Source organism: Nothobranchius furzeri, chromosome 13 (assembly GCF_043380555.1).
Source record: "Nothobranchius furzeri strain GRZ-AD chromosome 13, NfurGRZ-RIMD1, whole genome shotgun sequence".
NCBI lineage: Eukaryota > Metazoa > Chordata > Actinopteri > Cyprinodontiformes > Nothobranchiidae > Nothobranchius > Nothobranchius furzeri.
Window position 1 is genome coordinate 44028503 of NC_091753.1, and position 14399 is coordinate 44042901.

Consider the following 14399-nt stretch of genomic DNA (forward strand, 5'->3'; position numbering starts at 1 on the left):
ATGATGCAATAAATTAATCTGCAGGTTTTGTCTTTTATTTAATAATACTTAAATATACAGTCAACAGTGCATATCTTCTGATTCTTGTTATATTTATTGTATCAGATCATCAAAGATAACCTGAGCAGGTCCATAAGGCAGTTATGTCATAGAAAAAGAGCCAATCAAGCCAATGTGAAAAAGGAATAACCGATTAATAACTGCAAAAGCTGCAATCAAGCATTTGTGATAACCTGTCAGGGATTTTGTCAGACTCTTTCTTGCAGAAGGGTCTGAATTCAGTCCCGTTGGAGTGTTTTCCAGCATGAACGATTAATTTCAGGACATTTTCGGTCAGCATGAATCCGTCATTACGGCAAGCGGTCCAGGTACTGAAGCAGCAAAGCATCCCCAGATCACGCCAACATGTTTGCCTGGTGAATATATTTTCCTGAAATATTGGGTTTAATTCACATGAAATGCAAAATAATTCCACTTTTTTTTCTCAACTTGCATCATATTTTTAAATGTTGACCTGAGTCAAGTTTATCCTGTGCTGCTTTACATTCATTCTGGATTCTTTTTTTTTTCTTCTGTTTGATGTGTTGTTTTTGAGATATTTTAGCCTACTTTATGTTTCAGACGTGATTTTTTCTTTTTTTTTTTTATTGTTTGGGTCTGACTACGAGCCAGAGTGTGACTCTGGAAATATTGAACTTATTCGCAGTTAATTCAAATTGAAGAAAGGGGTCTGTGACTTATACGGACTGGGTTTATTTTGGCAGATATTTATTTTCCACTTGATAATTGAAACCAAATGTTCTCTTACTTGCTCAGATTTGTTTTCTGTTGAGATTTTTTTGCTGATCTGAAGCATTTAAGTCTAATGTCTAAAGAAAAAATACTTTTTTCACAATGCCATAATTGTAATGTTTGATTTATAAAAATATGTTCCAGCTATTGTGAAGGCATTAATTAATGCAATTGTTTAACTTTACCAAAATCAAGACTAAATAAAAATAATACATAAAAAAATAAACCCGTTTCCTGACGAGGAGAAACCTCATTCCCACTTTCCACCAGCAGGGGGCGACCTGCGTCCTTGATGGCGTCAGGGCTCCTCGCCTCTTCTCCTCCCCGTTTTCCAGCCTTCTGCTGCAGACGGAATTCTCCTCATCTCCTCCTCAAACTGGATGTATGCCTCCTTCTTTGCCTTCTCCTGCTGTCGGAGCTTCTCTCCAGCGGGATCACGGAACAGAGCCGGTAAGTGTTTCCGTGTTTAGGCGCAATGAATCTCGGCAGCAGTTAATTATGAGGATTTATTGACTCTGCTGCATCTGGCGGAGAGGCTGCTTACACGAGCGTGCAGATTTCGTAATAAATGTGTCGCCCTCTTACATTTTTAAACTAATATTAAATATTATTTAGGAGCACATATTGCGTCCATCCAAGCCTGATTACAGCCTCCTCCCTAGGTGGGCTCACCTCAGCGACAGTTCCTTCATCCATCCACATTCCTCACGTTTTAATGTGAAATGTTATTTCTGAGTTGGATTTAATAATATAATAGCAAATGCATCATATTAGAAGAAAAAATGGAGACCATGACAAGTGACAGCAGGTAAATCACAGGTGACTCAGATGTCACTGAGGTGAAGATCAGAGATCTTAAAGGCCTCAGTGATCCAGATCAGGAAGATGTTCATTCCAAGAACAAGAGCCTACAAAGACGTCATGCCCACTGAAGCATTAGAAATTACAGGGAGGCTCCCTTTTTATTCAATTTTTCATGAGAATTTTAGATGAACCCTCCACTGAAGGTGTTGATCTGCTCCAGACTGCCGTCTGCTGAAACCGTCTCACACGAGACATCAAGTCCTGGAGCAGATGCGAGGATGCACAGGTTTCAGGAAGCCCCAGTGAGTGGAGGTTGGTCCTGTTTTTAATTTAGGAGTCCAGTGGCGGGACGATGGGGGATGGGGAACGTTGCTCAGGGGAGGATGTTTATGGGATGAGCAGAAATTTTCCAATTATCTCCTGATTATTTTGTTGCTGGAGGTAAAAGAGGAGCAAGACAAAGGAGACAAACTAAATGGTAAAGAGGTGGAAAACCCCTGATTGTGTTTCATTGCCTCTGTTCCACTAAACCTCACAGAGGAAGATTTTTACTTTCATTTATTCATCTGATGTTTCAGGTTTTTCCACACCTGCAATATGTATATGATATGATGTTTATTGACAAATACGTTTCCTATATAACAAGTACAGATGAAATACTGTTTCATTTAAAAAAACTACATATTTTTAGATCAAAGATGAAAATGCTAATTAGAAAAAACATTTTAGGGCATTTTTAAAAACTCTCACCGATCTTCTAACATCCTGGTTTAAGGTTGTCCTGTTAGTTATAATCATCAAATAAAGATGCACCAAAAACCTCCATTAACGGGTTAATCTGAAACTCAGATATATAGGCTGCTTTTATAAATGGCTATTAAATAATGTATAGATACTTTATTAATAACATGTCATGCTTCATAAATCATTAATAATGATTTATTATGCATTAATGTTGAGAAAGGGAGAACAGATTTGGCTCACTATTTTGCAAGAAATGGGTCAGTTTCTTTTCTTTCTTACCTTAAACACTTAATGATTTATGCAGCGTTACAGATTCATTAATAACACATCTATAAACTATGTATTACATATAGGGGTATTTTTTCCAGTCCATAAACACATCACTAAACAGGATTATTTAGTTGAAATCCGTCATTTTCTTCAATGTATGAATGCGTAAGTGGAAATAAGTTTTAATTACCAGAATTATTATTGTAATAAACTAATTAATATCATAATGTGTTCTTTTTGTTGTTTTCTAAGAGAAATCAGCATGTTTAAACAAGATTGGTGCATCTTTATCATTTAGAGATGTAAATATGTCCATAAGAGGACAAATAAGCAGAACTTTTGATATTCAGCAAACGTTTTTATTTAGTTCTGTGAAATGTTTATTGTATAGATTTATTTTCATATTAGGAAACATGGAAAATCTGAAAACAATGCTTAGAATTTGTTTTTCTGATCTACTTCAACAGGTTTCTGATTCACTTCTATTCCATCATCGTTCCTGGAGAACCTGAAGTAGAAATCCATTAAAAAACAAGTCTTTTTATGGATTTTTTAGCCCTCTGAGACTCTCAGATAGAGAAATATTAAATTCTCCAAATGACTAAATAAATCCATTTTGGTTCACTTGAAACAAGAACATTTTTGTGTTATTGTGACATTCTGTTTGTTTGATTTAAACTTTTAGATGAATCCAGCTTAGGCTGTTTAGATGTTCGGTTCCTTCAGAGACTAAATCTCATCTTGTCACCGCCGTGCTGATAAACACTGATTTACTGCACCGTCTGCGTCGTGATTTGACTCTGGACTCGATTGATTTGGAGTCGAGATTCAATTTAAGGGACAGAAAAAAAATCTTCTCTCTGAAAAAGGATCTGTTGTCTTGAAAGGCATCCGTGGAAGTCCGGTTAGCCCCAGAGGACGTGCGGCTTTCTGGTCGCGTGTAAAATTGAAGTGAATTGGGTGGAGGAGGGGTGATGAAATTGACTAGAGCAATAAAAAAGATTTAAGTCCTGAAGAGAATTCCAAACCTATGGAAGCCAGTTTCTTTCACTCTGATTAATATAAATAAACAAACAAACAAACATATCATATAATCATTACGACTTAAAGAAGTCAATTATCCAACAAACCGAAATTGTCTGACTCTTAACTTGATGAAAACCAATACCAATATATGCAAGGTTCCCCTTTATTAAAAAAACTAAAGCATTTTAGGTTACTAACATCACAAATCTATCACACATGCCACACTAATTCAATTTAAGTTAGTAACAGGAAAAGTGCCATATTTAATTTGTCTACAGCAGCTGAATCTCATTCAGCCCTTTCAAGGACTCAGCCAGAGTTTAGGCAGTTTCAGAACCACTGGAGGAGATAATGCAAAGAAGGATTCTCCAGAAAATCAAGAAAATTATGGACAACCCTGAGCATTCTCTTCACAAGACTGTCCGACAACGGAAGAGTGTCTTCAGTCAGAGGCTTCTTCAGTTTGGCTGCAACACTGACCGCTACTGGAGATCCTTCCTGCCAACAGCCATTGTAATATACAATAACTCTTTGATGACTTGATTATTATTATTATTCTGAGCTACTACAGCAATCAATTTCACTCTGGGATTAATAAAGTATTTTTGAATTTGAATTTGAATTCTCCCTAAGCGTGACACTAAGTGTGTATTAGTCAATAATGTATTATTCTGTATACTTTAGTTACGTGGATAAAACAATTATAAAGATTTTCAGAAAAGAAAAGCAAGCCTTGGGTGAAGATTCTTGTTTTTATTTTAGTCGTTTGTCACTACACAAATTTTACCTCATAAGTTGTGCCTAATAAATAAAAATGTTTAAAAAAAACTTTACCTCTGTCGTATTTTAAAAATAGTAGCAGAAGAGTTTGATGTATAACGTGTGTGTGGTATGTAAACGTTTTGTCAGTAAAAGACAATGTTGGGAACATTACTTTTAAAAAGTATTAGTTATAGTTACTGATTACTTTGTCAAAAATGTTACTCAGTTACTTACCAAGTTAGAAGATTATAAAAGTAACTAATTACCAAGAAAAATAACATTTTGTTAGTTTTTTTCATTAAAGAATGCCATAAAAATGGGTTCCCCTCTTAGTTCAACTTACTTAATTGACTAAAAATTACTACAATATTGAAATATAAATGAGTAATGACTGGAACATAATAAAATGTATGTCCAAATGTTTTTTATAAAAATGAATAATTGAAATAAATGGGCACTTACAGGAGGAACTACAAACAGGAACATTACACTAATCTAGACTATTAAAATGTCGCTGTGTGATATTTTCATTCATTCGTTCATCACCTTTATTTAACCAGATAAGACCCATTGAGATTAGAGCCTCTTTTGCAAGGGTGACCTGGCCAAGAGGTGCAGTGTGAATGCCGCATATGCATACTGAAACATACAGTACAGATAAAAAAAAATTCAACTACATATTAAAACAAGGGGAAACCCTTACAAAAATCTACGACAACAACAATAACAGTGACACAAAAACAAATATACTTAAATACACAACCATCAAGGTATCTATATTAATTTTAGCCCACAAAAGTTATCAGTAATTACTCACCGTAGTAAAACACAAGCAGTTTTCTGTCTGAGTGTTTACGCGATCACAAATAATTTTCAAGAAATGTGAAAGAGGAGTCACCGAGCTCGTGTTTAAAAATAACTGATTTCTTCCCTAATTCTGTTCTCATGTGCGGTGTAACAAAAGTCTAGAGCTCTTCAGATCGCAAATTACAGCCCGACTCGTGTTTTGACATTTTCTTACTCAAATAGGCCCGAACTAGATGTAAAATAGTCTTATATACCAGGGTTAACCAGTGCGCTTCCCTCCTATTTTCCAGAGATGGTAATGATGCAGTTTGATATAACTCACAATGATGTGTGCGATAAGATGCTCCAGTTATAAACCTTAATGCACTGTGATATAAAGGATCCAGGGTTGAAAGGTGGCATTTTGCTGCTGTTCTATACACTACATCCCCGTAATCAGCGATTGGCAAGAAGGCAGCCCTCATCAATGTCCTTCGTGCCTTTAAAGAATTTAACAAGACCCCAATCAGCTAAAGTTTATAACTGCAAACAGAAACACCTGCAAAGGTTCCTGAGCCTTTAAATGGTCTCTCAGTCTAGTTCAATTGCTGAAATAAATGTCATTTTTCCAGTGTCACATAATTCTGTATTTTTAGTAGCATCTCCGTTGCTGGTAATCTAATAAATAAATAAATAAATAAATAAATAAACAAATACATTAATTAATTAATTAATTAAATCCTTTAAAATGGCACTAGAAGAGGCACACATCTGATGGAGGACTTAAAGAGCAAGTCACCCTCAAATCTACTTATTTTTCTGATAAACTATATAAATGCGTGTCTAATCGTGATGCAGACACGTGTGGTCTAGTTTTGCATTTTAGTGCATTTTAGTTAAAATTTAAATTTTCTGCCTAAACCTGTCTGTGTTGTGCCGTTGTCAGGTAAAAACTCTGCACTGCATTTGAATTTAAATCTGTCATCGCTATTGGCTGAGGTACCCTAGGACGTTAGCTGGTACCATATGATGTCACAATGTCGTTGTGTGTGTGTGTGTGTGTGTGTGTGTGTGTGTGTGTGTGTGTGTGTGTGTGTGTGTGTGTGTGTGTGTGAGTGTGTGTATTTGTTAGTGGCTCCGCCCTCTCGGTCTGCTAGGCAACAGCATTTGTTGCATTTTTCAAACAGGAAGTGGGAGCGGAGTAATACTCTCATGGGGGTGACTTGCTCTTTAAATTTATTACCCTGGGACCTTCGGGACTGTCCCGCCAAGAAGGGCACGGCTGCAGATTTACGCCTGCAGCAGTGAATCTGTGGATCTGCAGCTGTAACTATTCATCACGTCTTCCTCATTCTTCACGGGCCGCGATGCACTTGTATAAAAACATCCACCTCTTTAGCTCTCGATCAACTGATGACAGCTTTAACACTGCGCTGCTGAATGAGTAATTCACACATTTTCTTATCGGTAACAGAAATGGCGTTATGATACACGAAGACGGTAATTAATTATATTACTCGTTACCAGTTATTCCCATCACTAGTAAAAGATATACAGATATCGATATTTTCTGACATTAAATTTTGATGCCGATATCAGCCAGCACTAATGACAGACTGATAATATCTCTAATTTTTTTTTGTTTTTACTAGTGACTTAGCTATAAGTCATGATTAATCATAATTATAACTTATAATTATGACAAACACATTTTTTTAATAAGTGGCAGAAATGGGCTTCCATACTATCAAACCGGTGCTTCTGTCGCCTCGTCTTTGAGTTACGTCACATCCAAGAGAATATAAAACAAAGCTTTCTCCTAACGAGATTATTCTGTAGACATCACCCAGAAACAAAAGTACTTTTTCTATCTTTGCCCTTGGCTTGATTAATGTGCCAGACAAAGGTCAGAGTGACTCCATCAGTCAGGAAAAAAATACATTGTGTTGTTCTGCTTGTTTTTGTTTCTTATTGGTTTTGTTTTGTTCATTTAATTATTTATTTATTTAGTTAGTTAGTTTTACTTTTTTTACTTTTGTCAATTGAAAATCAATGCATTGAATTTACAACATTCTTTTTAGTTGAAATAAATGTTGTCTTGCTGGTTCTGTTTTTCTTTTGTTTAGTCTTTAATATTATGAGCTGAGAAATTTTTATTTTCTTTGTTTGTTTATTAAAAATTTTATGTTTTCAGGATTTTTGCTTTTTTAATTTATTTTTGGTTTATTTGTTTGTTTTAGTATTTTTGTTAGTGAGGTATAAGCTACATCCAAGTGACTGGGATATGTTTATACAACTCGCTTTTTTAAACAAATGATTGTATCATATAACTATTATCTAATATTAATGTAAGTGAAAATGTGATGAGTGTGTACATGACTGATTGGTGAATTGAAACATTTGTTTTCAACCACGTAGCCACCGCTTCAGCAGCACAAAGAGCAGAGCAGCTATAAATAAAACACTTGTGACCTTTTGGGATCTCCAAACATCTCTGCTTTACTTTTACATGTATGCATGTTCACCTGCAACCACGTTTCTCCATTTAATTGTGCAGACAGGTTTAAATGTACAATAAATAAACTTTAAAAAAGTTCAAAAACAGACTAAATCATCAAAAGAGCGACACTCAGAGGCTCAGAGGCAGCTTTTCTCGTCTGACGCAGGATTAAACAACCCTAACAGCACGCTGTGTTTCACCTACAGCTCAGCATTCACTCGTTATGTCACAGCCACCCTCCTCTGAGCAGACAGCAGCAAGATGCTGCTTTTCATACCAAACTGTGATAAGCTGTCTGAACATCTTCTGCTGCATTTAGTGATGGACAGGGGAAACTGCAGGAGATGGCATAAAACACAGTTTCTGCAGAAAGCACTACTAATTAGTTTCACTGATAGCTGAATTTAAAATTTATATGTATACATATATAGAAATGAAAATATGCTAATAGTATTGGCATGGATTTTATCAATATGTTTATCAATAAACCCATTTCCTGGAGCCGAAGAAAAAAGGGACAAGAAGCAATGAGGCAGACATACAACCAAATCATGATTTAGTGGCAAGTGCACAGGGCAAATGCCCTGAACAGCTGGTCACAGAGTTTATTTAAGCAAGGAGAGAAGAGAGGAAAGGGAGTGGGTCGTGTGTGAGAGAGGGTGAGTGCGTATGTGTGGGAGGACAAGAATGTGTGTGTGTGTGTGTGTGTGTGTGTGTGTGTGCGCGCTTTCAGGACATTCAGTTAATAGATCGGTTAATAGGATTAAAGTAATGAAATATAAAATTTCCATAACAAGTATATAATATACACTTCATTGGTTTTCAGAAATATTTGGAAAAAAGCTTTTTTTTTTTTGCCCTCTGAGGTTAATCATGAGCTGTTAGTTTTCTTTCTTCTGTATAGATGACGTTTTTAGTATTTTACTCTGCTCTTTAATGACAGGCAGCTCAATAGAGCGATTTGTCCTACTTTTTTCTTCAGTCATGTTAGATGCTCTCTCGGTTATTTATTTTGATTTATTAATTGCTCATCTTCATTGCTTAGAGGTGGAAGATCACTGGAATACAGTTCTTGTGTGAGACTTTGTTTACATCCTGATATCTTGTTTTTATGAGCTTTGTGACTAATCTGTAGAAGACGACTGGCGAAGAACAGTGTTGAGGACAGTTAATGGCCACCATCTAGTTTAGGAGTGTTTTTTACAAAGACTGTGAAGATTTGGGGAACTACTGCTGCCTACAGGCTTGGGGTACCTATGAATGTGCCTTACAATGCCCTGGATTTCCTTTGCTGAAAATGAGGTTTTGTGGACCCAAGTTTCTTTTCTAGATTTGCGGGGGAGTATATTTGGTCTTCCAAAGTTCTATTCTGTGTGTACATGCCCTAAAAATGTGAGCAACTACCAGTGATTCACTGAAACAGACACCTTGCTGGTATCTGTGCATTTCTAATTATTTTACTCTTTGCAGGTTGACACCAAATCTAACGAAGATCCATCCTCTACATTAGTTATGATCTTTGAAATTCCCATTCCTGGTATACTCAAGAAAAAACAGTGAACCTATGCTTTTGTTGTGCCTCAAGGACTTTAATAGATTCACATAATATCTGAAGCCATGGACTACTGAGAAAACTCAGAGCTAGTTCCATTATGTGTGATCGAGGAGAGCCTGACAGCGATGGAGGGTTGAGGAATGATAACCAGCAGGATGACTCAAATGCCAATGACATTCAGAGAGGAAACAGCAGGAAAACTGGTTCATTGGCAGGTTTAATGACGGAGACAGTAGAGGAAGACAAAGTCATCATCTGGGGGACGGACTCGCAGTGTGACGATCCTGAGCTGGCCGAATTTGAGATGTTGGAGTGTCAGGAGCTAGAGGCGTACCTGGTTGAGGAGGGAGAGGACTTTGTTGGGCTTTCTGAGCGGAAGCAGATCCAGGTGCAGTTTTCATCTTGCAATAATACCACGAATCAAGAAGTGGAAGATGAGAATGTGGAAGGAACAAGGTCACATCCGCATATTTCCACTGAGCAGCAACCAGCAGCCTCGCTTGTCTCAGAGAGCCAAGACGCACCCAGGACTGAGCTCAGCTCTGAAAACGATGTATTTGTTACCTGTCTGTCCACCATTTCAAGCATTGCCACCACAAATCAAATGACAGACTCCTGGCACTCTGCCCCTGTCTCTCACTCAGCCATGTCAGAGGACCTGGCTTCGCAAAGTTGCAGCACCATCTCTGAGAGATGCAAGAATTCTCAAAGGCACGACAAGTCATCCAACCCTGCCAGAAAAAGCACAGCACACCTAAAAGATCTGGACATGAATTTGAATTCAACTCTTCTATCGGGGGATATTGGATCCCAGGAACACGCGAGCGATGGAGTTCTATGCACTGATGTAAGCAACAAGCACAACAACCAGAGAAACAAAGCTGGGAGCTTTTCAGAGGGAAACTCTGACTGTAATGCTTTATCTTCTGCAAAAAAGTCAAATGACAAAGGTAACACTAAAATGGATAAAAGCACACAAGCAGATGAAACCCCTGATTTAATTAGGTCAACCAAAATAGCTGCAAAGGAGACTCAATCAAAGGAATGCAATGCCACGAGAAAGCAAGGCTCATTTGGCAACGCTCTAAAGAAGCAAAACTCTTTTGACACGAGTTTCAAAAAGCTCCCTTCCTTTGACAACTCTTTCAAGAAGCAGCTCTCTTTTGATAACAGTTTGAAAAAGCAGGCTTCCTTTGAGAACAACATCACCTCGCGGTCTTCATCCCTGGAGAGCAGAAAGCCATGGGGAAGCCCAAGTCGAACTGCATCTACTGCTAAAGCTACCTCCTGCTCACCCAGCAGACATCCACCTCCTTGTACGGGTAAAGTCCAAACTACTAGATCTCTGAGTTTTGAGCGCAGCAACTCTCCTCTCAGAAGTCAAAGTGCCAAGCCTCCAAACAAGACAAGTATAAGCAGTGGCATTCCCAAACCAGTCCTACCGCAGCAGAAAGACATGGAACCCAGGAGAACCTCTCCACCCCAGAAGCCCAAAAATGTCAGGCCAAAAATCATAACGTGTGTTCGAAAGAATGCTCAAGCAAAATCACTAAGTGAACAGGAAGCCTCTGCAACCCCACCACGAATTCCCTTGTACTCCAGCCTACCTGCTCACAGAGACTCAAAAGGCGTTCCGCAGTCTAGATCCTCTCCGGTGCTCAGTTCGCCCAGTCCGCTGTTAGACAAGTATCGACAGGAGGTGCAGAAGGTGGGATACCATCCTCTTGGCAATGCTGTGAAACCTCCGAATGGCACTGTCCACCAAAGGCTGAGCGGGAAGTCAGAGAGCTTTCACGAGGAGATGTCCAGGAAGTACTTGCAAGAGGTGAGAGTTTAATTCCAGATTTAGTCCACTGAACAGGGCAAAACTATAACTGGCTGTGTTGAAAATGTTTCTCAGCAGCAAATTTCCCAAGAAGGAGGGAGTGTTTATCATTCACCAAGAGCCCTTAGGCCCCAACTGGGGTTGGGGGCGGTCACCAGGCAGCCTGTGGCCAAGACAAGGGGTCAGCAGATGGGTCAAAAGACATCTCCAGCATCTTGTCAGTCTGTGAAAGGTCACCAGAATCAGATGGGTGAGATAACCTGTTGGGGTTGATCACACAGTGACCTCCTTTCCATATTTACATAAGAATTAAACATTCAGTTCTCAAGTTATTTGAAACCAGAGAATCTTGTAATCTACAAATAAACAGTGCAATTCTTCTTTTTAGTGTGAACAAATCTGTTTTGTGCTGCTGTTCTGATAGTAATATATTGTATTCATTCTGTCAAGGACCCTGTGAGCAGAAGTGGTCTGGTCCAGAAACCACTCCCAAAAGTCTCCTTCTGAAATCAGGCCAAACAGGCCTCCGTCCACCAGGTTTCTCCACCCTTCCAGCTTCACGGCTGGTGGCTTTAGGCGTCATCCGGAGCTCCAGCTTCTCGTCTGTTTGCAGCAGCCAGTCCAACGACAGCTCTAACAGTGACCTCTGCCAACCCTCTCAGTGTAAGTTAAGTGCCATCAATTGTTGCTTTAAAGGTCATGTGATACACGTACTACTTGCTATTTTTTAAATACAATCACACTGAGTTGCATATGCCCACTGAGCATGAAAATAGACTTCTGCTCTCATCACCTACATTAACCTCACAAAAAACAACACATTTCTACATCACAGTAAAATCTGCCTTCGTGGACTCACCTTTCTTGGCTTGCAAACGTGGAAGTCTGCATTGATTTAACAGTCAGGAGAGAGCAGAGCATGTCTCGGCTAGTAGAAGCTAACACTTAACAATAGCAGCTACAAAACATGGCGGAACATGTTCTGGTTTATTTGTGGAGACAAAACAAGGAAGAAGAGCAAAAAAAGGCAGCAGAAGAGTTGTGTTGCTGTTAGCCAATGAGTGGAGAGGCTATTGCACATCACAAATATTAATGAGTAAGACTCCAAATCCTACTGTTTTCCACCCACACACTCCTTCGACTAACTTCTACTTCCTGAAACAGGAGCACCAGAGCTTTTTTCCACAGAAAACGTCTCACAAGGCATTCGTTCATATTAGAGATCACAGATTTATTAAATTAACCCTTCAGAATAACCTTTTAACATCAAGTGGATCCAATCTGATGAACCTATTCATAGTTTCTAAGCTAACTCCTGCAGAGGGAAAGTGCCAATTTTATTATTATTCTTTGACATGTAATGTTTTTATATTAGCTTGGGATGTGTTTAGGCAAGAATCTGGATATCACAAACTCAGGCTAGACCCCCAAGACACATCCAGTGTCATTATGATATTCAATTTTTTTGGGTGGAAACTGCTGCCACCTAGCAGTCGGGAGTTGAATTGCACTACAAAAATGAAGTACAGTAAATGTTTACATGAAAATTGCCAAAAAATGTCTATACGCATCTTTAAAAATCGATTCAGTAACATGAAATATCGTGATATTTCAGTGTATCAATAATTTCTGACAGCCTTTTTTAGGTAATAAATGCACCTTTTGTTTGTTATTAAGTATTAGGTTTTAAAGGGTAATTATAACATAAATTCAGGCTATATTTTTCCACTAAATTCATGTTTTATCTTCATTTCCATTTTGATTTAGCTGCTTTTTTTCATTTACTTTAAAAGTTAATTTTCTGTTGTTGACCAGTTTTAAATTGGCTTCACTTCTGGCAGCAAAAAGTCTAATTCTAGTTTAACTGTGTTGACAAAATGCGCGTGTCTCTGACAACAAAATGTTTGGAAGTGGCTCCGACAGCCGATATGTGACTGGCAGCTTTAATGACAGAGTTCCTCTCCAGGCTGTTGGCTCAGGAACACCGCTCCATTAGTAGCAGCCATATGTGTATCAAATGCAGCCACAATCAAAAGGGATTCACTCCAGCAATGTGTCTCCACTGGGATGGAGCGCATCCGCTCAGAGGAAAGGATGCCACCGTGAACATCAGGTATCAGGTGACATATGGAGCTCAGGAAGAAACCGTTAGCAGCGAACGTTATGTTGCCACTAGATTATCTTTTGGCAAGACAGAAAAAATGATCTTCAGTGCAATTAGGATTTGGTAAATTACAACACAAGTACAACATGTTGATTTCAACACTTTACACTTCTGCTAAGTGTTATTGGTGGAGAACCAAAGTACAGCAGGACAATAAATCTAAACAAATGGGAACATTTTAGAATATCCAGAAAAACAAATCATTGATGAGGTATTCTGTTGTCCCAATTAAATCTCCAACCTCTACCCTTACCAGAACTCTGCAAAACGATGTTCTTACAAACTCAAAGAACTGAAGCAAGAAAAACTGGGTCAAAAATTCTCCACGTAATTCCTCTTCCCTCTGAGAGACTAGAAAGATCACATCGAATAAAATAATCACTATTTCTGCTAGAGGTGATTTGTATATTAAGTTAGTGGGTGTAATTGGTTTTTCCTGCATTTTTGCCCAGATTTTTGTGATTCTGCTAGGTTTCTTTCTGCTCATTAGAGGTTGCACATTAAGGGATTTAGGTTTCTACTGCACATGCATGCAAGCTAGAAGTGATCGGCTCTGCAGCTTGGCTCTGTCTCTGTTAAACCCAGAATGTGCTGACTCTCCCAGGTGAATCCAGACTGCTGCAGTAAGAAAAGTTACTGCATTCCCTCTGAATAACACACAGACCTTGAGCATTCTGACACTCAGATGAACTGAAGGTGTCCAAGAATTCAAAACGTTTACTTTGTTGAATAAAGGTGTCCTAATGTGCCAAAAGGTCTGTGCCATGTCCGATCTGCTTTCCTGTACAAATTAGTAATGTTGGGATGGCTGCTGTGAAAAGCTGGTTAAACACATCATAAGCTTAGAGACACCCTTAAAGCTTCTTTCCGGAGTATTTCTCTTATCCGATGGCACCATCTAGTGGCTGACAAGCATATCACACAAAAACTCAATTGCTCTGTTTTTTTAATATGGAGATTTCACGTTTCTGTTCATAGACGTGCTTCTGTAGCTGACAAACAGAGCTAAAACACGTTGTTTTACGAGTATTATTCTCATGTCATGTTGTGTTTTCATATATTTATATTTTAGAGATTTACTTGTCTGTGAAAAGTTCATCAACTCTGCATCAGCCGAGGTATTCCTTAAATTTGAAGCAAGTAAGCAGTAGTCTAACGCTATTGGTGAGTT

General features: G+C 38.4%; 1 protein-coding gene across 6 annotated transcripts in view; it reads left to right on the plus strand.

Moving 5' to 3' along the window:
- The first annotated feature begins 9163 nt into the window (after positions 1–9163).
- The window catches only part of mtus2b (microtubule associated tumor suppressor candidate 2b), a 29230-nt gene continuing 23994 nt past the window's right edge, over positions 9164–14399 (plus strand). For 5 of the 6 annotated variants that reach the window (XR_011516056.1, XM_070543541.1, XM_070543542.1 and 2 more), the window contains exons 1-3: positions 9164–11064; positions 11140–11314; positions 11515–11727. Coding sequence is in view for 5 of the 6 variants with exons in the window: in XM_070543541.1 (XP_070399642.1) it covers positions 9337–11064; positions 11140–11314; positions 11515–11727 (2116 nt within the window). In the remaining variant the exon portion in view is untranslated. The remainder of the gene's footprint in view (positions 11065–11139; positions 11315–11514; positions 11728–14399) is intronic. The other variant, XM_070543543.1, reaches the window with a different exon arrangement.